The sequence below is a fragment of the Lotus japonicus genome, chromosome 3 (genome assembly GCF_012489685.1).
Source record: "Lotus japonicus ecotype B-129 chromosome 3, LjGifu_v1.2".
Lineage (NCBI taxonomy): Eukaryota > Viridiplantae > Streptophyta > Magnoliopsida > Fabales > Fabaceae > Lotus > Lotus japonicus.
The window spans coordinates 4,998,303-5,023,834 of record NC_080043.1 but is presented as its reverse complement, the minus strand read 5'-3'; the positions used below and the strand labels follow the sequence as shown (position 1 = coordinate 5,023,834).

Here is a 25,532-nt window from a genome sequence, read left to right as displayed (position 1 = left end):
TTGTGTGTTTTTAACTTGGGATTAACTTAAATCGGTGGTAAATATTGAATTGAAGGATACTGAACCTGCCATTTTCAAGGATACCAGAGCAATGTCCAATATTTTTTGGATGTATACACTCGAATAAAAGTTTTATTTACCGACAATCTATTACCGACGGTACGAAAACCGTTGGTTAAGAAATTAAACATTCATAAATTCTCAGTAACTTTGGCGGGAAAATTTAGCGCGTTGTTACTGATGGTCCAAGCTATCGGTAATCTAGCGCGTAAGTATGGTGCACCGTTATCAATTTATTTTACCAATATCTACAAAATTTCCACTAATTAAATTGATCAAACTACAAGGATCTAGTACTTGAATGAGTAGAACATGAATAATTCAACACAAAACACCTCAAAATTTTGATTCTAGGATGAAGAAAAAAAGAGCGCCAAATATCAAATCTAGAACAACAAGTTTATGATCAATTTTTTTTTAAAATTTTGAGAGGATTTATCCGATTGAAATTGAGGATAACACTATAAGAATACCGCTAGCTATTTACCGACAAACACATTTATCTGCCAATTACCATGACTTTGACAACCGTCCATAATGACTTTTTCACACAAAAAAATGTAATCAACGATCAAAGCCTTCAGTGTTAGCGCATGAAAGCTTGATGAAAAAGATTAGGGTGGCGGGAAAATTCGGCATGTCATTTTCTGACGACTTTAACTGATGACAATATTGTCATGAAATTAATAAATTGCAAGTACAACTAAGATTTAGATTTATATAGTTAAAAATGTCTTGTTTATGTTTTAAGTAAATTTATGTAAAAAATGGATTGGTGTGCCATGAAATGATTCAACGTCCACTAGTTCAACACATTTTATTTAGTCGCAACCCAACAAGTTCAAATACAACGGTCGAAAAGGAAAGAGACCAACCCCAAATTCAAATTCAAACTCCATCCATCTCTCCCTCCCTCCATTCCCCACTCAAACCACGGCAACCATGTCATCCTCCACCGCCACTCCTCCCACCAAAACCCCATCGGACAAATCATCCCGCCGGAGACATCGCCCCGATTCCACGTCTCGATTTGAGGCCTACAACCGCCTCCAAGCCGCCGCCGTAGCCTTCGGCGAAACACTCCCAATCCCGGAGATCGTCGCCGTCGGTGGCCAATCCGATGGCAAAAGCTCCCTCCTCGAAGCCCTCCTCGGGTTCCGCTTCAATGTCCGCGAGGTCGAGATGGGCACTCGCCGCCCCCTTATCCTCCAAATGCTCCATGATCCCTCCGCCGCAGAACCTCGCTGCCGCTTCCAGGTTCAAAATCGCCACCCATTTCTATCAATTTTTGCTTTCTGGTTGTAACTGCAACCGTAACGTAACTGAATTCGGTTATTAAACGGTTATAACAGTTGTAACTGATTTGCAGGAGGAAGATTCAGAAGAGTATGGAAGTCCTGTGGTTTCTGCTTCTACCATTGCTGACATTATCAAGTCTCGAACCGAGGCGCTTTTGAAGACGACGAGGACCGCGGTTTCCCCGAAGCCGATTGTGCTGAGAGCTGATTACGCGCATTGTCCTAATCTCACGATTATCGACACGCCGGGGTTTGTTCTCAAGGTTAGGGTTTTGGAATTTGGGAATGGGGTTTTTTAGAGGTGAGGAGATGTAGAAGGTTTGATTTTGTGTTTGTGTTTCGCAGGCGAAGAAGGGTGAACCGGAGAGCACGCCTGAGGAGATTCTTTCGATGGTGAAGTCATTGGCTGCTCCTCCACACCGCATTATCTTGTTCCTTCAGCAGAGTAGTGTTGAGTGGTGCTCCTCATTGTGGTTGGATGCGGTTCGCGAAATTGATCCCACGTTTAGACGGACGGTTGTTGTTGTATCTAAATTTGATAATCGACTCAAGGTATGAATTTGATGATATAATTCTTTAGTTAACTCATCAACTTATGATTGTTTTTGTTATCAATTGGTAGAAGTATGCATGGAGTATATGGTGTTGTTTCTGCATTTAAATTGTCTGTGAGTTAGACATGGACATCATTAGATATTATGTGTGTGATTGGGTGAGCATTTGGAAATGTGTTTCTGAATAAATTTGATTTTTTTTTGTAGAATTGATTTGGTTAAGCATGATTGGAGTAGAGTGATTCATGTGTAGATTTTAATCAATTATAGCATTCAAAAGCTACTTATAGAAGTTTCTTTCTGAAACTGATTTTGACTTTAAAATCAATTTTAGAAGGGTTTCCAAACATGCTAATAGATAGTTAATTTTACTCAAAACCATGTTCCAACCCTTGAGGAATATGTTCTCAAACATGTTAAAAATTACAAAACCATGTTTTGAAGATTGGAGTCGTGGGTTGGATGATGCAAATGCATAACTAAACATGGTATGTTACAATATATGAAGTTGGTTGATTCATGTAGCTGACATCATGCAGTGAAATAGTGCTTTGGTTATTGTTGTCTCGGCGATAAGCTATCTGATGCTTGCAGGAATTTAGTGACCGGTGGGAAGTAGATCGCTATTTGAGTGCAAGTGGATACCTTGGAGATAGCACTCGCCCTTATTATGTGGCCCTGCCTAAGGACAGAACCAATGTTTCGAATGAGGAGTTCCGTAGACAGATTTCTCAGGTGGACTCGGAGGTTATTCGTCATCTTCGTGAGGGTGTCAAGGGAGGTTTCGATGAAGAAAAGTTCAAGTCCTATGTTGGTTTTGGCCGTCTGAGGGATTATTTGGAGTCTGAGCTACAGAAGAAATACAAAGAAGCTGCGCCTGCAACTCTTGCATTGCTTGAGCAACGGTGTGGTGAAATCACTTCTGAGCTTGCCGGACTGGATTCAAAGCTACAGGCCACTTCAGATATTTCTCATCTTAGGAAATTCGCAATGCTGGATGCAGCTTCTATCAGCAACCATGTGGTTGGTACTTATTCATGACTGATGAACCGTGTTTAACAGTTTGTACAAAACCACTTATTGTGTCTCTACTCATATCTATAAACTTTTTCATTGATGGACCAAGTTTATATTGCAAAAATTTCTCTTCTGATGGATTTAATGTACCATATATATTACTTACACCCTTTGGTCTCCACACCTTGGACCAAGTTTATAATGTATTCTAAGCTTCTATGCAATTCACTTACACAAATGAGCTGTAATTTTGAACATCTTTCAACAAAGGGTGTCAACGATTATGTGCATTTGTTTTAAGTTGATAGGTGCATCTTTTGTTTTGTTCCAGGGTGCATTGATTGATGGTGCAGCGGATCCTTGCCCTGAGCAGTGGGGGAAAACAACAGTACAAGAGAGGTCAGAAAGTGGTATTGGGGTTTGGCCTGGTGTCATTACGGATGTAAATCCCCCTAATGCTACCCTTCGCCTTTATGGAGGGGCTGCATTTGAGAGGGTGATGCATGAATTTCGTTGCGCTGCATATTCCATTGAATGCCCCCCGGTGTCACGGGAGAAGGTGATTTAATTTTCATATACTCATTGGAGGAACAATTTTTTTTGAGATTTCAACTTCAAATTCTTTAGTGTCATTTTCACAGGTAGCAAATATATTACTTGCCCATGCTGGCCGAGGTGGGGGAAGAGGACTAACAGAGGCTGCTGCAGAGATTGCACGTGCTGCTGCTAGATCATGGCTTGCTCCTCTTCTTGATACTGCTTGTGATCGGCTTGCTTTTGTTTTAGGAAGTTTATTTGATTTGGCTCTAGAAAGAAACCGCTGTCGTGATTCACAATGTAAGTGAAACTCCTTGTTGGTATACCGTTCAGTTGTCAGTTGTGTTGTTGGCTCTAGATTGGGTGTGCATGTGCTTTTCTCAATCCAACAACTTTCCTCACTTGAAAAATATGTCAGTTGAATCATGAATGTGTTTTCGACTGGAAACTAAACACATCCATTTGATTAGATGTGAATATGTGAATGTACGTTTTCTCAAACCAAATACTTAGCTCAATTGGAAAAACCCTCTTGGAAAGTTGAATGCACCAGAAAATAAACACTTTCTTATTTATTGGGTTCTCACTACTTGAATGTCAAAAATTTCCTCAATAGTTGATTCCATTTCCCATTCCAACTCAGGCATCAAGTCAATCCTTTGCACGGGTTCTGATTTCTTCAGCTTAAAGATATTTTTTAATTTACATTTGGGCAATTGAATATTTCATTGTCCTTCCAGAACTTAAATATACAAAAAAAGAAAAAAAGTTGTTCTACTATCATCTTTTTTATATGTTTTCTGGGAATGCATATATTCATTTCATTTTGTGTTAATGTCTTGGGATTTTCCCCCTTCAATTGTCTTTTAGATTTTAACCATATTTTGTCTATTTTGTGATAAAGGCATAAAGCATATAACCCCTTGTAACTTTGTAAGGAATAGGTAAAGCTTAGTGGTGATTATGTTTTTTGCATCTCTTATATTTTGATATTATTTCTTGCAACTGATTCGAAAAGCTTACTGGTGTTTTTTCCCACCTTGAAGATGGGATTAAATCAGGAAACATGGATGGCTATGTTGGTTTTCATGCTGCTTTACGGTGTGCATACAGTCGTTTCATAAAGGATCTCACTAAGCAGTGCAAGCAGCTTGTGAGGCACCACCTTGATTCAGTTACCAGTCCATACTCACAGGTCTGCTACTTCAATGAATTCCAACCCAGTTCTGGCCAAAATGCTGCCACTTTCAACAAATTCAGCCAGGCTTTCCTTGATTTGAGCGACACGAGTTCAGCTTCCAATCATGATGCAATGAGGGATCAGGAAAACATACCTCCAGAAAATAATAACATGCAGGAAACCACACCGGGTAAAGCTGCAGCAGAAGCTAGAGACGCTTTGCGAGAAAGCCAAATGACTATCCCTGAGACCCCATCTCCTGATCAGCCAGGTGATCCAAAAAAGAGGGAGCTTGGAATTTGTAATGACCTTGGACCGAGGAAGAGGGTCTCCAGAATGGCAGGAAATGGAAAAAATTCTGAGTATATTAGGCCGCAAAATGGGGGCATTTTGTTTGGAAATGGGGAGAGATCAGGTTCACCTTACTCAGAAATCTGTTTATCAGCTGCCCAGCATTTTGCACGTATACGTGAAGTTCTTGTTGAGAGAGGCGTGACATCAACCATGAACTCTGGATTCCTAACCCCTTGGTAAGCTTCTGTACTTTTCTAAAACCAGTTTCGGCCTTAATTTTGCTTGCTTAATGCATCACTATAAAAGTTCAAGCTATAGGCGGTACCATATTGATAGAATGATTTAATCAACGGGTGATTGGTTCTCGGCTCGAGTCTAGTGAATTGATAATTTCGGCTGGAAGAGTTATCCCCAAATGATGTGGATGTTCAATTCTCAAACATGATTAGCTCCCACGGATGATACATGTGGTAAAAAAAGAATAGACGATACTGTTCTCTCCATATTCGGGGAATTAAGCCAAGTGTACAAGAACACTTAGCCTTAGGTCCCAGAATCCGTGGTGATTGAACTTATTTTTCCCGTCATTGTTGGGGGCTATAAGGTTTAGGATTGCTTGCCTCTTGGGTTCTTGGTTGCTCTGGGTAATATGATACTTTATTGGTCAATTTAGTGGCTTAATGATCACCTTAAGGGTAGCCTTGATGATTGGCTTAATATCCTTGGAGGTTACAAGCGGCCTCTTAATTACGTGTTAACATAGTTCACTATCTAGGCCGAGCTTCCTGCCCTTAAGTTCGAGTTTGAGTCTTCCTTACTCGGGGGAGGTACACAACCCTCCAAGTCCGAATTTAGCTTAATGGACTTGAACTAGGGAGGTAGAGATACATAAGGTAACAGAAAATATTGGTAGAATGTTCTCAGTACTGCACTATTACCTTTCTGTAGAATGTTTTAACTTCAGAAATACTCCAACCAAATACCTTTCCCTTTCCAAATTCATGATGTTTTCCGTCACATATTTCCATTAAAGAGCATCCTATTGTGCTCTTTCCCACCATCATCACCTTGCAGTGGCAAATTAACTTCAAGCCTCAAAGGGTACTAGTTTTTGTTATTTTTCTCTTCTGGTTGATTTAATTTGTTTTACAAAAATTAGGTTTTTGCTCCTCATATCTTCTTCCTAATGAATAATATATTTGCTTCTATTCATGTTTCTTTTTTGAATTATATTCTTCTTAAACTTATGCTCACCCTTTTTCAGACCATAGCCAGTTTTGATATATCCGCACTCACTTTGTCTTTCATCATATCTTTCACTCCTCTCTTATACTAGTTTTTGTTATTTTTCTCTTCTGGTTGATTTAATTTGTTTTACAAAAATTAGGTTTTTGCTCCTCATATCTTCTTCCTAATGAATAATATATTTGCTTCTATTCATGTTTCTTTTTTGAATTATATTCTTCTTAAACTTATGCTCACCCTTTTTCAGACCATAGCCAGTTTTGATATATCCGCACTCACTTTGTCTTTCATCATATCTTTCACTCCTCTCTTTCATTCCAATCTCTCTCTAGGGGTCGGGTGGAATTGGGGTGTCAATGTATAAATTTCCTAACCTCATTAGATAACATGGATCTAATTTATATATGGTCTATATGGTCCACATTACCTCAGTGTATGCAACTATCAATTACAACGCCTGTTTTGTTGTGTTTATTTGTGCAGCCGAGAGGGACTTCTCGTGGCTCTCATGTTAGATTTATTTGCTGTGAATGATGAGAAATTCATGGACATGTTTGTTGCTCCGGGCGCCATAGATGTTCTGCAAAATGAACGAGAGTCTCTAACAAAGCGTCAGAAGACACTCCAGTCTTGCTTGAATGAGTTTAAAAATGTTGCTCGAGCTCTTTGATCAGAGTTACTCACTCTCCGAGATGCCACGATTTTCGCTACGCTTTGGAGAATTTGTTGTGCTTGTGAAATTAACGATGCAGTTCTTGTATACCAAATGGACCAAATACTATGGAGACTCCCATAATTTGGTGTGACTCTCATGGAAAGAATGCAACTTGGGTGAAGCCTCTTCACCTTCTTGTGGAAGCATATATATGTAGATGTAAGATGTGAGACAGATTGACTTGTTAACGTGCATTTAGAGGCTAACATGATTGGTTTGATGTAGTCACATTCACAGCTTGCTGAAAGCTCTTGAATAATCTTTCACCTCACACAACTTGCACCTTTTGCCTTTTGGTCTCAGTTGCAGATTATTTGAAATGATAAAAAATATACAAGCCTGTATTATTTTTTAATGAATGATTATTTAATTTTATTTTTATTATGTATTTTTATTGTCATAATAATAACTCATGAACCGTAAAATTTGTTGGCTAAGATTCTTTAAAGTAAGCAAGTTTCTGAAGTGACAAAATAAGACTAATAGTTATGTTTGGATATTAAAATTAATTTTGTTTACGTAGTTTCTTTTATTGAATGAACACTAACAAGTTCTTTTTTTTGAACTAAACAAGTAATTTAATCCACATTGAATTTTTTTTAGAAGAATTCATTTGTATGAAATAGGGCTCCTAAATTTTCAATTGGAAATTTCGTGATTGCTATTGCGAAATTGAGGATAGAAACATCCTTCATGGCTTCTTCCTTTATCGTTTGGACCTTTTTTGGTGTCTCTTTGGCTTTCTTCCCCGGTTGTGGAGTCTCGCGGGTTTTCCTCCAGATGAGCTAACCCTAACAAAGCAAGGGGGAAAACATCGATATGTTATGTGATATCATTGAGTAAGAAAAGAGAGATAGAAAAAAATAACAAGTAAAAATTGGATGAAAGAAAAAATTGATTCTAAATAGATAAAGCCCAAAAAATATTCAATTTGTTTCTATTTATGGGACATTCTAATTTTTTTTACAAGACAAAATGCATGAAACATTCTAAATTGTTCACATATATTTATATGTAAGTGGTTGTCTAAATGACCCATGTAATAGTTTGAGTTAAATAACTCATAGTCCTAGGTGGATCAATCATATTTAAAATAAGTGGAATAAAAATTTTATATTTTATTTATTAATTTATTTATAAATAATTCTATTGGTCAATTGAGGTGAGGTTAAGTAACCCTTATGGCTCATTTAGCCAACCATAATATGTGTCATTTTAAAATATTTGTCAATCATTAAATGTTTCTATTTTTACTTTTTAAAACCATAAGTATCTTTTTATTGATGCAATTTTATTTGATTTGTGTGTGATGAACGTTAAAGGTTTCTTTAGAAGTGCGACTTCTAAGGATCGAAATCTCAATCTTATAGTTCAAACGACTACTTTTAAGTATTGTGAATGATATACATTGAGCTTTTTATTTTCACTTTTAATGTTTTATATTCAATTTCGCTAGTACATCAATAAATTCTTTTAAATTTGTAATAAAGATTGTGTAATAAAATTAATACTAATTTTATAAATTCATGATTATTAACTATTTTATTAGTTTATGGGAGTTAATTAAAAGTGACATAGGAAGTGATGAAAGTATTTAAAAAATTTAATGCACTCTTAAAATGTCTAAAAATTGGAATTAATCTAACAATGGGATTAGTGCACATGTAGCTATCATTCCCAATCACATCACCAATACAAGAGTCTCTGCTGTTGGGTTCTGAAGTCAATGCCTCTCCCATATTTAACTCCCCAATCATAACTTTTCCCTATTGCTGTGTGGTGTGGCACATATGCTATTTGCCAAATAATTCCTAATTCTACTATGATAGAATCTTGTATTAGACAAGCATGAGAGGTGTAAATTAGAAGCGAATCAACCATTAAATAATAGGTTAAAACTACAAATCTAATGGCTTAATCAATAGAAATTATATGTTGGGTACTTTTGACATGACACCTGTATAAACGAACGTTATTATACACCTTGAGATAAATAATGAATGAAATTTTTCTTATAAATATAAAAGCTCTTTCATATTACATATTAGAAAAATATTAGTTGAATATATCGATTTTAGCAACATCCAATACACATATAATTTATTAGCCGTTTTAAGCGTCACTGGTAAACTATATATCTATTAGATGTCCGCTGAAATGTGTATGTACATGTATAATCACAATTGTTATTAAAACACACCCTAACAAAAGAATGAGGTTAAGAGAAAACAATCTAGTAGGATGCCTAAATACCATGCTTGAATTGAAAATAATATAAAGAAAGGAACAGAGTCCAGACAGAACAAAACTCAAGCTACATAAGCAAGCAGACACTTTCTTTCTTTCTTGCTTTCTATCATCAAGCCTTGTTTTTCACTCTTCCATATATCACTTTCATCCAAACTTCCCCAACCTCTTTCCTGTCTTCCTTTGAAGACAGAGCAGCCTTCACCTTCACATCAATGGAAATAAGCTCAAGAGTCCAAGACAGAGAGAACCAAACTTTCATGAAGTCTCCTAGAAGCAATCTCAGAAACAGCAGCAATAATGGTATCCAAATCCCAACACCACCTCACACCCCAAACAACATTCCCAGATCTGACTCAAACCCTTACCCCACCACTTATGTCCAAGCTGACACTTCCTCTTTCAAGCAAGTTGTTCAAATGCTCACTGGCTCATCAGATACCACAAAACCAGCTCCATGTTCCAAACTACACTTACAAGATCCAGTTCCATCATCCAGAAACTTCAACATCCCTCCCATGAAGACAGCACCAAAGAAGCAGCAGCAGCAAGGGTTCAAGCTGTATGAAAGGAGGAATTACAACAACAGCCTGAAGAACACCCTCATCATCAACACATTCATGAAGCCTAATTCTGCAGAGATTTGTAGGTTCTCTCCCTCAAGTTCAGAGATTCTCTCCCCTAGCCTTCTTGACTTCCCTTCCCTTGCTCTTAGCCCTGTCACTCCATTGAATGATGACCCTTTTGACAAGTCCTCACCTTCACTTGGAAGCTCTTCAGAGGAGGAGAAGGCCATAGCTGACAAGGGATTCTATCTACACCCATCTCCCATGTCAACTCCCAGAGGCTTTGAGCCACAGCTCTTACCTCTTTTTCCTGTGACTTCACCTAGAGTTACAGAGTCACCTTCTTGAGTAACAAAGCTATGATTTAGAGCACCATCATCATCATCAGGCTATGATTTAGAGAATGATTATTGGGTTTTTGCAGTTTATTTTCCATCAACAGGTACAAAGCTTGCAAAAGTTGTAAACTTCCCTTAATGACAAAGCCCTCTTTATTTTCCACCATGGAGCAGTACTATTACTTTCAAGTTTCTCCTAATTAGGTAAATTTTAATTCTTCTCACCATGTTCCATGAATGATTATTCTTGGATTTCTATTACAATAAGAGTGTGTTTGGACATAGACTTATTGAAGCTTATGTATTAGAAAAAGCACTTAAAGCCTACTTGGTTTACAGCAAAAAAAGTATGAAAACAGAAAAATGTCACATCCTTACTGCTACGAAAAGTGGATTGGAATGTGTTATTTTCCGGTTTTCGTAAACCAAATGAGCCCTTAAATAAGCTCCCAACAGTGCTTTGGTTTGTATCCAAATGGTTCTAAAGGAACATTCATAAAGCTGAAGATTATCTCACAAATTTTATGATAATGTGTTTCCAACCACCAAAGAGAAGTTGTATTTAGAGATGAAGAGATTCAGAAGAAAGAAAAGGGAGGACTAGTAACTGCGGATCATTATTTGGGACACATTTTACTGGAAAACAGTGTCTGTACTTTGTACTGAGGACCTAACCGTATCCTATGTCATCAAACAAAGATGCAATGGAAAGAAAGGTGGGTGTCGAGGGTCAACTCATTGAAGCTTGAGGGGGTCCCTCTTGTTGGTTTTGGAAGTTTTAGTTTGATTAGTTTTCTATGCAATAATTATCTATCCACACCTCTAAATTGAGGTGGAAAGAGGTGGAGGAGGAGAGAGATAGGAAGAAAAAAAAAGTAAGAGAGAGAAAGTATAAGATGTGATAGATAATAAGAGGAGAGAGATAGAAATAAAAATAGGTGAAAATGAAGTGTATAAATAAGGAGGTGTGTATATATCATTACTCGTTTTCTGTTACTCAAACCCATGTAACATGATGTGTTTTGGGTAGTTTTTTTTTGTCAGAGACACCTATTAGAAGAAAAACTGTTTCTGTATCAGTCCTCAAGTTCCCTTTCAGATCAAGTAGTAATAGTATAGTAGAAACCTTTTGCTTACTTCATCTTCTTTTGTTTCTAAATGCAGAAAAATTATAGACAATGACAGTATCCTATATATATGAAAATGTGGCATCACAGGGCCTAATTTGGTATTTAGGTACTGATCATCAAAGTTGTCTAACTAGTTGTCCTTCTGAAACCATGCAACCATCATTATTGCTTATATCAATTTACCCATTTGCCTGTTTCTCATTTCCCCTTGTTCTGTTGAATTTAATTTACATTGATTGTACCTTTGAAATCAATTAGAAGGTAACAAAATGACGAGAGGAAAAGTCTAAAGATGAAGAAAGTAGAAAATGGAACTATTAATATAATTATCATGTTGGAGAAAGCATGGAAGTAAAGAAACCATATGTAAATAACAAGAGCAAGAGAATATGAGAAGACAAACTTTTTTCTATGCCATCACTTTTTAGACTTTGTTTTGTCAATTATGTACGTCTATAGGTTGGACCCAGCTGCTGGTGCAATGAATAAAAATTGGCAAAACAATTTTTGTTTTCTCTTAGATTCAAGATCAATTAGGAACATCAATCTTTTATAGTTCTGGGATTTCTGAGACCACTTTTTAAACAAATATGGCAGCTATTAGGTCATCTAAAACAGGATGAAACACAAAGAAAGCAGGAAACCAACTTCAAGGACCATTTCTCATACTGATTTGTCATTTGTTAGAAAGCGCCACACCCTTTGTCATAGTGAGTCATAGCATTTGCGTGGGTGCATCTTTTTAAAATAACTTTTATTTTACAATTAAAAACTTAAATTTTTTACCTCTTAATATGATTTTGGAGTAATAAAATTTATGAAAAGTTTAAATATATATATATATATATATATATATATATATATTTCAAATTGAACAGTGTAATAATATACAATGATAAGTGCATTTATGTTGTGATATTAGCTAAATGAAATTTAAAATTTAAGTTTTCATTTCCTCCTGTAACAAAAAAAAATATTAAAATTGGCAAATTCTATATCCACAAGCTCAAACATATGTGAATTAAATATAGTGGCCATAGTAGTTTTGTTTGATTTATTTTATAGATTAAGTAAATATTCTAGAACGCTTCATTTAATAGGATGTAGCCACTTGTACAATTATTCTTAAATTAGAAGTTACTCTCTTTCTTTGGTTACAAGAGGAAATTAATAAGAGCACAAAAAACTACGCCGCCACATCCATGCATAAAGTAGCTACAATGGACGATGGTGGAAGCCTCCAAATGCGACGCGAGGTGCCTTCTCTAGAAGCAAGGCGAGGCAAGTAATCTATTGCATTATTCCTCTCCCAAGGGTTGTGAACTACCAAAACATGTCGATCCTGAGTGAGCAAATTCCTAACTCGCAAAATAGACTCCTTCACCCAAAAGGTCGAAACATTGACATTGCCTTGAAGAACTTTCATAACTTGCATTGACATTGCCTTGAAGAACTTTCATAACTTGCAGACAATCCGAAGCGCAAGAAACATCCATATATCCAAGCTCCCAAGCATATGCTTCATGCCTATCAGGGAATTTGGCAGGGAGATCTAACATCATCTCCTACACCTTTGTTTTTTGCATGGAAAGTTTAGACCACCTAATCAATGATCGATAGCAGATTTATGACCTAAGACCTACTCAGATATCTTCATCGTCAGAAAATCTGAATCTCTTAGGCTGATAAGTGGTCTACAAGAAAAAATTATTCAAACCCCGAATTCACCCACACCAAAGAGACATATGAATCCAAAATAGAGTAACAAATGATGTGATAGTAAACGAAGAAAAAAATAGGAAGAGAAAAAAATGAGATGAAAAAAAAAAAGGATGTGAATGAATCAAAATCCTATTTTGAGACAGTTGCAGTAAGAGACAAATATTGGCAAGGAGGACATTTTTATTGCTGTAACATGTTCAAATGCCATATAATAGTACATATGAAAATGCAAATTAACTAGATTTTTTCACGCAAAACTTAAAAAAAAAAAAGTTGAACTGGAACTTGATTAGTTCCAGAAATATATTACATTATCATTTCATCTTCAAAAGTGAATGTTACAATATCTATAGTTATCATGCCTCATTCAACATAATCTCACAGATCACTGCATCTGTTCTCAGATCTCAGAGAAGGAACTGATTGTCTTCAACCCGTGATTCTCAGGGAGAGGTGCATTTCCAGGCCGAATAGAAATTATGACCTCCAGACCTGAAACACGGACAATTTTTTAGCAAACAAAATTGAACTAAAATCACAAAAAGAAGGTTGGAGAAGTTCTTCGATGTACAGTGAAACGAATAAAATCTGCACCATTTCACAAGTTTGAAATGTATGTGCTAATGATGTGTAAGTACAGGAAAAGGCTGTAATGCATTTAAAGAGAAAAATTGATATCAAGTTCATATTTTCTGTTTTCCCAATTGGGATAGTCGGATAGAAGATGTTGTCTTATCTATTATTACTTAATTATTCACATCGGAATAGTGAACAGGAATATTTTTCATTTAAAAGAGATTTTTTATGCACTTATTTGCCCATTCAACAGAAAAAATAATATTCAGATTTAAAAACAAAAAAGAAATTATCAGTACAAAACATTGACTAGAGTTCACCTTTGTATTACACTTACAATAACAAATATTGTGACATCGTTAGTTTAACTAGGAATGACAATCAGGTAAGGTTTGACTAGGGTACCCATATCACCAAGTGTGTGTTTGAATAAACAACTTAATGTTAGGGACCCAGTTGCAAGGTGTGGGAGAGTCTCACATTAGAAGTATGAGATTCTAATGTCAAGTTTATAAGGCATTGGGCTCTGCAACTACAATAGCTAGCTTTTGTGGTATGGTTCTCTGATAACACTGGTAATTCTCCAGAAACTTTATTGAATTCCAAAACAGAGTACAATCAGGAATGCATAGAACGTGAACTACCAAATTGGGGAAAATACAAGAGAAATGGGAAATTGGGGAAGAACACTGAATTCTAGGGTTTCACAGAGATCCCACGATCTCTCTGGTTCCTCAACCAGGTTCTCAACACTAAAATTCAGATAACTTCCTCTCTAAGCTATTTCCCTATTTATACTTGATATCTAATCTAACTGCCACAGCTGGCACTTTATTACAATTTAGTCCTTATATTCTAGTCACTTAACCCACGAGCCCTTCCCCTTCTGGTATAAACCTTCCTAAACCTATCAATACTCCCCCCTAAAAGTCGAACCTTGTCCTCAAGGGGAAACAGGGGAAATAAGTCTTGAATTCTTGCAGCTGATTCCCAAGAATTATCACAAGAGGGAAGAGTGTCCCAATTGATGAGCACCTCCAAATTGCCCTGCACATCCTCCCTGGTAGCAATCACCTCAGCAGGAGAAACTTCCAGCTCTAACTCCTCATTGAGCATGGGAGGGAGAGGCTGTGGTTGCTGATCAGGTTTCAGGGCCTTCTTCAACAAGGAAACATGGAAAATGGGTGAATGCGAGCATGAGGGGGTAGTTCCAACTTGTATGCAACAGCTCCAACTCTACTAATGACTTGATAAGGGCCATAGAATCTTGGAGCTAGTTTAGCCACAGGCCTAGAAGCTAAAGACTTCAGTTTGTAGGGCTGCAACTTCAGATACACCCAATCCCCTTCCTGAAATTCCACTGGCCTTCGATGCTTATCAGCTTGCACCTTCATCTGATTTTGAGCCTTGATCAAATTCTGTTTCAGCTCAACCAGAACCTCATCTCTATTTAGGAATAGTTGATTAACATCCTCAACCCTAGAAGGTATAGCTCCAGCCTTCAAGAGAATAGGGGGATCTCTACCATACAAAGCTTTGAATGGAGTCATGCCAGCTGAACTGTTATAATTGGTATTAAACCAGAACTCTGCCCAAGATAACCACTCCAACCAATGCTTAGGATTAGGACCAACAAAGCATCTGAGATAAGTTTCAAGGCACCTATTGACCACCTCTGTTTGGCCATCGGTTTGAGGGTGATAAGAAGTACTCATTTTCAGTTGTGTGCCAGCCATTCTGAACATCTCTTTCCAAAACTGACTAAGGAACAAAGGATCTCGATCAGAAACTATGGTTGTAGGGAAACCATGTAATTTCACCACCTCTTTGATGAACACCAAGGCTACATCCTTAGCTGAGAAAGGATGCCCCAACGCAAAGAAATGAGCAAACTTGGACAGTCTATCCACTACCACTAATATAGTATCTTTGCCTTTGACTCGGGGAAGTCCACCAACAAAGTCCATGGACACATCCATCCATACTTGAGTGGGAATAGGAAGTGGTTGTAGTAATCCTCCAGGAGCTAATGTAGAGTACTTCTGTCTTTGACAAATGTCACAAGCTTCAACAAATTTTCTGATATCTGATTTCATGCCCTCCCAAAAAAGGAAGCTAGCAATCTTCTTATAAGTCCTAAAATGGCCAGAATGACCCCCCACTGGAGTGTCATGGCACTCAGACATGATCAATGGAATCTTGTTGGAGTTTTTGGACAACACCAATCTATCTTTGTAGTATAAAATTCCCTTCTTGAAACTGAACCCCTTGTGAGTTGTAGGAGAAATCAGCAGATCCTGAATCACCTTAGCTAATTTGGGATCCTGGTGTAACTCTAAATTCCAATCATCTTTCTCAGCAGTAGTAAGAATAGAGAGGGCTGAGTACATCATTTTTCTAGAAAGTGCATCAGCCACAGAATTCTCACTTCCTGGTTTATATTGGATTTCAAAATCCAAACCCACTAACTTCACAGCCCACTTAAATTGCTCATCAGAAAACAGCCTTTGGTCATTTAGAAACTTCAAACTCCTTTGATCAGTTCTGATTACAAAATGCCTTCCCATGAGATAGTGTCTCCATTTGTGTATTGCTTGCACTAAAGCCATAAGCTCCATTTCATAAACTGACTTCTGTTGTGCCCTTTGTGAGAGGCCATGACTCCAAAAAGCTAGAGGTCTACCTTCCTGCATGAGGACAGCACCAAGTCCTTTACTAGAGGCATCTGTTTCCACCACAAATTGTTTAGTAAAATCAGGTACTGCTAACAAAGGAGGGTTGATCATGGCTGCTTTCAACAGATTAAAAGCCTCCAAAGCAGTTTGGGACCACTTAAACCCATCTTTCTTCAAAAGTTCAGTCAAGGGCTTAGCAATCTTTCCATAATCCCGCACAAACCGTCTATAATAACCGGTTAAACCCAGAAAACCCCTCAATCCCTTAATGTCTTTGGGAATAGGCCAATCCTTCATAGCTTCAACCTTGGATTGATCTGCTGCTACTCCCTCCCCTGAAATAATATGGCCCAGGTATTCCAAACTCTGCTGACCAAATGTGCACTTCTTTCGGTTTGCTGTGAGTGAATTCTTTTCTAGAAGAGCCAAGATTTGTTGTAGGTGATTGGCATGAGAAGACATATCCGGGCTGTAAACCAAAATGTCATCAAAAAACACTAGAGCAAACTTCCTCAAATAAGGCTTAAGAACTTCATTCATGAGGGCTTGAAACGTAGATGGTGCATTAGTAAGCCCAAAAGGCATGACCAGAAATTCATAATGCCCTTCATGTGTCCTAAAAGCTGTCTTTTCTATATCCTCTTCCTTCATCCTGATTTGGTGGTATCCGGATTTTAAATCTAGCTTGGAAAACACCTTAGCTCCCCCAATCTCATCCAACAACTCCTCAATGATTGGAATAGGAAATTTGTTGGGAATGGTGATCTTATTAAGAGCCCTGAAATCCACACAGAACCTCCACCCTCCATCCTTCTTTTTAACCAAGATAATGGGACTAGAGTAAGGACTCACACTTGGCCTTATGACCCCAGCCTCTAGCATTTCTGCCACCAACCTCTCTATCTCATTCTTTTGGTAATGAGGACATTTGTAAGGCCTCAGATTTGGAATCTCAGCTCCCTCTTTCAGATGAATGGCATGATCATGCCTTCTCCTAGGTGGTAATCCCTGAGAATCTTGAAAAACTGAAGCAAATGCAGCCAAAACCTTTGACAATTCTGCTGGAACAGTGCTGGCTTCCCTGTCCTCTTTGGTTCCCTTTTCACAATGGACCATTAAACCTTCCCCTTCCTCAAACAAGACCTGCATAAGAGCTCCATAGGACAGCTCAGATTTGGTCAACGTAGGATCTCCCTCCAAGGTGATCCATTGTCCTCCTCTCCTGAGAGACAACCTCATCTTACCAAAATTGGCCTTAATATCTCCCAAGCTAGCCAGCCAATCTAACCCCAGCACCAAGTCAACACCACTAAGACCAAAAAGATAGAAGTCTTGGATAACCTCTAAGGTCTGAATCATGAGCTTCAGTTTAGAGCACTTTCCCCTACACATGGTCTTGTGTCCATCCCCTACTTCCACTGTAAAAGATGGGGTGTTAGCCACTGGCAGCAACATTTCTCCAACCAGTTTCTTGGAAATGAAGCTATGTGAGGCTCCACAATCAATTAGCACAACCACTGCTCTACCTTCAATAACGCCTTTCATCTTCCATGACTTGCTAGTGGTAAAACCAGTCATTGAGCACAATGAAAGTTGTAAAGAATTGAATTCTCCTGAAAGAGCATCTTCAAACTCCCCTCCCTCCAAGTCATCTTCCTCCTCCATGATCAACATTCTGAGATGCCTATTTTTACACTTGTGATCCCTACTAAAAGGCTCATCACATCTAAAACACAGGTTCTTTTCTCTTTTCTCTTTCATTTCTGCAGCAGTCAAGTGTTTATAATCCCCTCCCCTAGCCTTCACAATTTCACTGCCTGACCCACTCTTAGCAGCATTCCCTGCACTGTCTTGTTTCTGTTCTGTGCTATTGTGTGGTTCTATGGTAACCACCTTATTGTAGTTATTCTGTCTATAAGAATTGGCAGACCTGACAAAACCACCTCCTTTCTTGGAAACAGCCACATTCTTTTGTTCAATAAGAATGGCCTTCTGAATGACCTCAGCCAGTGTATGCAACTCAAAAAGCCTAACCTCAGCTTTAATTTCTTCCTTAAGTCCATTCAAAAATATACCTCTCACAAAATCATGATCTATCTCTTTCAATGCTCCAGCATATTTTTCAAAGTCATCAATGTAATCATCTAAAGAACCTACTTGCTTCAAAGATAACAACAATTCAAAAGGATTTTGTATCATAGAGGGTTGGAACCTTCTTACCACAGCCAATTTGAATGCTTCCCATGATGGTGATGGATTGCACCTCTCCCACCATTGAAACCAACTGAGAGCTCTTCCTTCCAAAGCCACCATAGTTGCCTGCATCCTTTCTTCTTCAGTTACCTCCCTCAGAGCAAAATAACGCTCCAATTTCTGAGTCCAACCAACTGCATCAGTTCCAGAAAAGACTGGGATTTCCAATTTCCTCCATCGATTCTTGTTAGGAACTCGGTTTCGCTCCTCTCTGTTCCTTCTTCCATCGGTTTCGTCTTCCTCAGAGAAATCCCGATCGTGATTCCCCAACCTTGCTCGCAGCGCTGCAATGAGATCCTCAGCCACCTTCGTGCGCGCCTCATTCAGCTCCAGACGCGTGCGTAAACCTTCGGTTTCCTGTCGCAATTCTTCTCGCTCCTGGTTCCAGCTTCCCTCGCTTCTTGCCATGGTTCTTGTCTTGACCATTCAGAGTAGCACAATCGCGTGATTCAGGCACCAGGATGGTGCTCTGATACCAGTGATAACACTGGTAATTCTCCAGAAACTTTATTGAATTCCAAAACAGAGTACAATCAGGAATGCATAGAACGTGAACTACCAAATTGGGGAAAATACAAGAGAAATGGGAAATTGGGGAAGAACACTGAATTCTAGGGTTTCACAGAGATCCCACGATCTCTCTGGTTCCTCAACCAGGTTCTCAACACTAAAATTCAGATAACTTCCTCTCTAAGCTATTTCCCTATTTATACTTGATATCTAATCTAACTGCCACAGCTGGCAACAGCTGTCACTAACAGCTAAACACTTTATTACAATTTAGTCCTTATATTCTAGTCACTTAACCCACGAGCCCTTCCCCTTCTGGTATAAACCTTCCTAAACCTATCATTCTCCCAAGGTTCTTATCAATTAGTATAAGAGCCTTCCACCATGTCTCTCAACTGCAAACTAGCGGCGCGGGTGGTGACGCCGGCATTATAGTGTTCGCGGGACTAGTCAAAGAGCTGGTGCACAGCCAGCCCGCGTGATGCGCCGGGGTTGCGGAGCCGGAGCCTGGTGGATGTTAGGGACCCAATTGCAAGGTATGAGACTTGAGTCTCACATTGGAAGTATGAGATTCTAATGTGGGGTTTACCAGGCGGCTCTCCAACTACAACAGCTAGCTTTTGTGGTATGGTTCTCCCAAGGTTCTTATCACTTAATTAAGCACTTATTCATAATTTGAGAAACATACTGAAAAAAGCTGAAAATAAGTTATGGATAAGCGTAGACTCTTATTCATAAGTCAATCTAAATAACTTATGAAAATAAGCTCAACTTCCAAAGGGGACTTAAAAGTGTAAATTGACAATTAAAACTATTTAAAAACCCTACAAATTTTAATTATAAAACATAAGAATAATGTGCAGGTATGGGCAAGAGTCCCGTAAACTATTGTGGATAATTACACAAACAAAGACCTAAACCCACATAAACCTAAAAACTCTAACCATTGTGGGTAATCTTTATGGGTAACCCATTAGGCTAATCATTACACTTAAATGGTTTTGAAGAAAAATATTTACTCATGCATTGTCATTAGTCATTACTCATGCATTGTCAAATTAGTCCTGACTTGATAATAGTTGATTAAGAAGATACAAGAGTTTTTTTTAATCTTTTTTGGGAGTTTTGCGGTTTCTTTTGTCTCATCTCCTCTATAAGGGGATTGTACTCTTATTTTGATTTTTAATAAATCACTTTTGCTCTCTAAAAAAAATACAAGAAATTGAAAGCTCCCAAAGCAGTTACGTCTGTACTTAGTATATAAAAGAATAAGTGAAAAACACATACCTGCTGCTTTAGCAGCTGTAGCTTCTTGAAAAACATCAGTTACAAATAAGATATCTGATGGCTTATCAACGCCAAGTGATGCAGAAATTTCAACATAACTGTGTGTTTCTCTTTTGTTCCTGCAAAGTTTTGCATGAAAATAGGTACTGCATTTAGTAAAAAAAAATGAGATAAGAGGAATGCTTGTAGTGACATTCTTTGTCATTCTCTTTTTGATATTCTTTATTATTGGGTGAAGCCTATGCTTGGCCTAACAAAATTACTTCGACCCGCTCTTTAGTAGTGGGCTAGCAGAGGCTTTCACGTCTTATTGAAGAGTGTGTAAAAAAATAATGTCATTGTGTATTGTAAGCATTTATCTTGAGATAAAGAGATAAACATTACCCCACTGTGGTATCAAAAAACCCAGATAAATATTTTCTTAGGTCCCCATGGTTTGTATGTCCAAATATTAGCCTTTGCGCCAACCTGCTACCACTAGAATATATGTATACCTGTTGCACCGATTAGAAATAGCAATTAAAAATGCAAGGAATAACATGTTGGAATTAGTTTCATTGGAAAGCATAAAGTTCTCCGAAATGTCTCTTCCTATTTATTATTTTTATAAATAGTGATTGTCATTAATTTTCTTATGCATACATAATCACAGGTTGCAGTGAAAATCACTCAAGCAAATTCAAAAAATTTAAGATTGTTTCATGTACGTGATTGCTGTATTTGTTTCATTCTAGGCCAACAGAGAAAAATAATTGCTTTACCCTATAGTTAAACAAAACTTTTATAGTTAAACGAGACAAAAATGGAAATACACTAAGAAGGAAGACTAATAGAACAGGTAAACAATTAGCCAATTGAAATGGAAAGAAGTAGAACAATGGAAAAGGAATTGCAACCTTTATGCCCAAGGCATGCCACTTTTCCAAGGCTTCTGGTACATCATCAAAAACCATTCCCTTTAATTCATTATTCTCATAACCAGTGTGCCATATATGGCCCTGCATAGCTAAATTTCAGATAATAATATCACAAAGGTAAATTCAATAAAGGGAATTTTTTTGCTAATGTCTAATTACCTGCAACTCTTTCAAGGCAGTGATCTTTCTATCTGCTTTAATCATAGCTTCTACATTAGTTACTAAAGCAGCAATGACTTCTTCTTTCACAGCATTATCTTCAGGAATAGGCACAGCACCTGCAACCCCTTGTTCCAGGTCACTTTCAACCTATACTCACAGTTTAAGGAAGTGAGTGGTCCAAAATCTTTGAATGCAACATATACAAAAATGCCAAAACAAGATGAAGTATGACCATTTGAAGAATAAATGAATGAAATGAACACGGAAAACTACTTATTCGTAGCAAGTGTTCAAATAATAAAGGGCAGAGCATAAAAGGACAGTGCAATTAAAAACCAAAACTTATTTTCATCTGCAACATATCAGTTAGTGTCATTAAGGCAAAACCTCTGACCCACAGGTTCCCATCCCATAAGTAAGCAAAGCCAACCAACTCTATTTGAACATTACCTGTGAGCGAAGCAACTTAATATCAGCTTGGGTCTCGGGAGTATCAAATGTCTTGGATAGATGCCTCTCAACATTATCACGTGCATATGGGAAGAGAACCTCAGTAACAAATGATATGGGAGTAGTAGTTCCTTCAATGTCAAGAACAATGCAACGCTGCAATATAAAAGGGAACAGTACTCAACAATCAAATATATAACTACATGGAAAAACAACTGCACTAAATGTGTGACATCTAAGGAACTGGGCATTTGCATTCTTAGTCCACACTGAGCATAGATGATCTAGTTTCAGGAATTTTATGTTATAATACTAGAAACTAGATTAGAGATCTAAAGTTTTAAATACAGAGGAAAATCATCTTACTGGAAATGGATCAATTTCACCATTAACCTTCCTTGCCTTGACAGACAGATTTGAATCCCCAGCAATCCTGAGACTCCTAGGACTATGTATTGGACCATGATTTGGAGTAGACCAGTCCAATCCCAATTGGTGAAGTTTGATAGCAGCATCAAAGAGATAATGATAACACTCAGACTGTAATAAAATCACACACCATTTACAAGAAAGCATGATAACGTACAAACAAACATCCCAGAGAAATAAAAAGCCTATGCACTTATTCAGGAGCATCATATGTTCTGGAACTTCTAAGAAGCTGAAATATACATTTGTGACTTAGGCGTTTTGTGGACAGCACAAACCTGAGTTTTAGCACTGATCCATGAGTCTCCCCAAACATATATTCCATGGTTGCGTACAAGTACTGCTGTAGTTTTAGGGTAGGCCTCAATCTACAAATTAGTAGAAAAGATCAAGGTATATCAGACATAAAAAAACAAAAACAAAAAACTAATGAAACACCACACGGTGTGATCATGGAAACCCTGACCAATATCTGTATGTTATTGTGAAGAAAACATCGAATAAATGGAATTGTGATATTAAAATCCACTGGGAAGTGGACCTATTGCAGAAAAAACAAGATAGTTTAACAGAACCAAAGTAATTCACTATTAACGAATATGTAAATTCATCCAGCCATAGGTTAATTTTCAGAGTGAAACATACAGCTTTAGCTAGAGATTCTGTGAGCTCATATTCGTAGGATGTGTTCTCTATTATGGGGATCACTAGTTCATCATAATAACCATGTCCCTTGATTCCTTTTATCATTTCCATGTGTGTAATCTGCAATTTGTAGAGACAGCCAGAATCAAGTCAAAATAACTAGAATAAAATTACTGCAACATACAAAACTCAAGAAAAAAAACGGAACTACAACTACAAAATTATGTTTCCCATTAAAAGCAATATGTAATAAGTGAAAACAACTTCAGAAAATTCAAAGTTACTGATAAAAACACAAGAGAAAGATCACAAGGTTACAAATGATGTTTCATAATTCATAATTTAGAATCAGCATCTCTAATCACAAAATGCCAGAAGTTTACAAAACTTTGAAGTGTCCATGTACAAAAACTTACTCTAAATTCCTTTGCCAAAGGATTGAGCATTGTTACAAGACAAGATTCTATCCCATGACTGTGGATAACAGCCCCAGCATCACGCATTTCATATGCCTGGAAACAAAGAAAGGGAAATGCATTTGTGAGAGAAAATATTTAAAAAAAATTCATAAAACATGCTTAAGAATAACAAGTAACTACCGTCATCATCTATTTTAGTTTTGATAAAAGATAAATATTCAAATGATAAAATTCATGATCAGCTTCTTTCCATTATCAATTCAATAAAATATTCTTTTTGGAAATGAAAACATTGACAGTAAGAGTATTAGCGTATTCATTTTAATTATATACATAATACATAGCAAGAATCTAGAAGCCCTTCCAACTACTATAATATGTTCAATATTATCTCCTTGTATGTCAAAATTGTGGCAACATGAATCCAATTTTCTGAAAGCAAAATAGCATTTGTACTGTATACAGGGAAAAAAATTACTATCACAAAATCCAACATAAGTAAGAATGAATAAATTAATCTTAGCATTTCTTCGATGTTATGATAATCAGTAGAGCATTATATTAGGGAGAAACACAATCAGTAACAGAGTGTGTCACATCTTAGGGCGACAACTAATTTACCTTCATGAAAAGTGGACCACAATCAGAACATTTGGGAGGTTTATTCGGGTAAGGCTTGGGAGATGGAGCAGCCAAGACTTCTCCAGTGTGGGATAACACATACATGTCCTCTGGTTCCATTCTTTCCTTCTGAACACCTGCACAAGAATTTTATTTTCATAAAATGGAAGAATAAAATGAAGCCGCGATCAACACACAACACTCCAACAAGTCCTGCGGGTGAAACCACCGTAACAAACAACTAAATTGACTAGCAAGTAGAATGCAGAGAAATGAAATTCCACCAATTAACCAATCCAAACCCACCAAAATTCAAATCAACAAAACTGAGATTTGTTTTTTGTTCCATTTGCACCAACTCGGAATACCAGGAATCTCACCACTACCAAAATGACAATAAAGCTATCAAACAACTAATTATCCCAAAAGCTATATACACATATATGTATGATCATACAATGATCAAAGTCCGTTATACTTAAATTCATTCATGATTTTCTACTCTCATTATCACTTATACCTTTAGATGTTAAACAAATGCACAGAAATCAACCAACCAATCCCACAAAAAAAAATGATAAAAAGATTCAAAATTTGACTTAGCTACTCCTGTGACTGAAATCAACCAACCAATCCCACACAGAATTCCCACTACTCCTTCAGCCTGAAACTAGCACAACCAATAACTAAATTGACTAGTAAGCAGAGAAATCAAACTCCACCAATTAACCAATCCAAACTGAAATCAACCATAGTGAGATTTGTTTTACATTCCATTCGAACGGACTCCGAAAACCAGGAATCTCACCAATACCAAAATGACAAGAAAGCTATATACACATGAATGTATGATCAATTGATCATACAACTACAATGATCAAAGTCAATTATACTTCAATTCATTCATGATTTTCTACTCTCACACCCACTTATAGCTTTACATGTTAAACAAATGCACACAAATCAACCAACCAATCCACGAAAAAAGTGACATGAAAATTCAAAAATTGAGTTAGAGTTCATATACATGAAATTTTTCTAGCTTGATTGATATACCTGAAGGGGACATGATCACAAGCTGATGGGGTTTAGGAATGGAGTCATCATGGACCTTGATGGTGATGCTGCCACCAGTTCCTGAAACCCAACCGAGATTGTAGAAATGGCGACAGAGCTCAGCTATCAAAGCTCTCGTATCGTTCACTGCCTTGCCTTCAAGGTATGCCTGCGACGCCGTAGCTTCCTTCACGCCGCCGTCGACTCCGGCTGCCATGGATTCTAGTGAGAGAAAAAGTTGAGAGAGAAAGAGAAAGAGTGAGAGCAGTCTGTGTCTCGTTCGTCTCTGACTGAAACACTCAAAGGGAACTTCGCATATTGTGTAGGCAATTTTAAGAGAAGGAATTGGTTTTCATTTTTGATTGATAATTGATTCTCTATATTTTTGAATCTTTTAAAAACCGGACCGATTATTAAACCGGTCAAAGTACTAGTTTAAGATTTAATAGTTGAATTATGATTGAGTCGCGGTTAAACTGGTATATTGATCAAAAATATTTTGTAAAACAATTATAAAATATATTAAAAGAAAGAAGTATTCTTTTATTCAGTCAATATTTTTTATATTTTTTCTTCAAGGGTTATATCAAATTATTAAATGTCAAATCAATACATATTTTTTTAATATA

General features: G+C 37.3%; 3 protein-coding genes across 3 annotated transcripts; 2 read left to right on the top strand and 1 right to left on the bottom strand.

The window, feature by feature from the left end:
* The first annotated feature begins 899 nt into the window (after positions 1–899).
* Positions 900–7,288, top strand: LOC130743087 (dynamin-related protein 5A). The gene is made up of 8 exons (XM_057595205.1): positions 900–1,317; positions 1,430–1,621; positions 1,704–1,910; positions 2,507–2,935; positions 3,261–3,488; positions 3,571–3,766; positions 4,513–5,176; positions 6,669–7,288. The coding sequence occupies exons 1-8, from the start codon at positions 1,003–1,005 to the stop codon at positions 6,853–6,855; spliced, it is 2,418 nt and encodes an 805-aa protein (XP_057451188.1). The 5' UTR covers positions 900–1,002; the 3' UTR covers positions 6,856–7,288.
* Positions 7,289–9,141: 1,853 nt separating this feature from the next.
* LOC130749213 (VQ motif-containing protein 4-like) lies at positions 9,142–10,212 on the top strand. The gene has a single exon (XM_057602536.1). The coding sequence runs from the start codon at positions 9,363–9,365 to the stop codon at positions 10,059–10,061; it is 699 nt and encodes a 232-aa protein (XP_057458519.1). The 5' UTR covers positions 9,142–9,362; the 3' UTR covers positions 10,062–10,212.
* Positions 10,213–13,063: 2,851 nt separating this feature from the next.
* Positions 13,064–25,229, bottom strand: LOC130745310 (probable bifunctional methylthioribulose-1-phosphate dehydratase/enolase-phosphatase E1). Its single transcript, XM_057597494.1, has 12 exons — positions 24,904–25,229; positions 23,848–23,984; positions 23,224–23,319; positions 22,808–22,927; positions 22,441–22,530; positions 22,100–22,273; positions 21,734–21,889; positions 21,281–21,430; positions 21,101–21,202; positions 20,589–20,698; positions 20,205–20,323; positions 13,064–13,395 (listed from the first exon to the last, which is right to left on the bottom strand). The coding sequence occupies exons 1-12, from the start codon at positions 25,118–25,120 to the stop codon at positions 13,304–13,306; spliced, it is 1,563 nt and encodes a 520-aa protein (XP_057453477.1). The 5' UTR covers positions 25,121–25,229; the 3' UTR covers positions 13,064–13,303.
* Positions 25,230–25,532: the final 303 nt, after the last annotated feature.

Bases quoted from the DNA above. Each gene is read 5' to 3' on its own strand.
- LOC130745310 (XM_057597494.1), bottom strand. From the start codon at position 25,120: ATGGCAGCCGGAGTCGACGGCGGCGTGAAGGAAGCTACGGCGTCGCAG. The intron at 21,431-21,733 runs GTAATGTTCAAA...CTGTGAGTATAG, and splicing joins TTAAGTTGCTTCGCTCACAG to GTTGAAAGTGACCTGGAACA. The intron at 13,396-20,204 runs GTATGTGTTTTT...TCCGTGTTTCAG, and splicing joins TACAGCTGCTAAAGCAGCAG to GTCTGGAGGTCATAATTTCT.
- LOC130743087 (XM_057595205.1), top strand. From the start codon at position 1,003: ATGTCATCCTCCACCGCCACTCCTCCCACCAAAACCCCATCGGACAAA. The intron at 1,911-2,506 runs GTATGAATTTGA...TGATGCTTGCAG, and splicing joins AATTTGATAATCGACTCAAG to GAATTTAGTGACCGGTGGGA. The intron at 3,767-4,512 runs GTAAGTGAAACT...CCCACCTTGAAG, and splicing joins CCGCTGTCGTGATTCACAAT to ATGGGATTAAATCAGGAAAC.
- LOC130749213 (XM_057602536.1), top strand. From the start codon at position 9,363: ATGGAAATAAGCTCAAGAGTCCAAGACAGAGAGAACCAAACTTTCATG.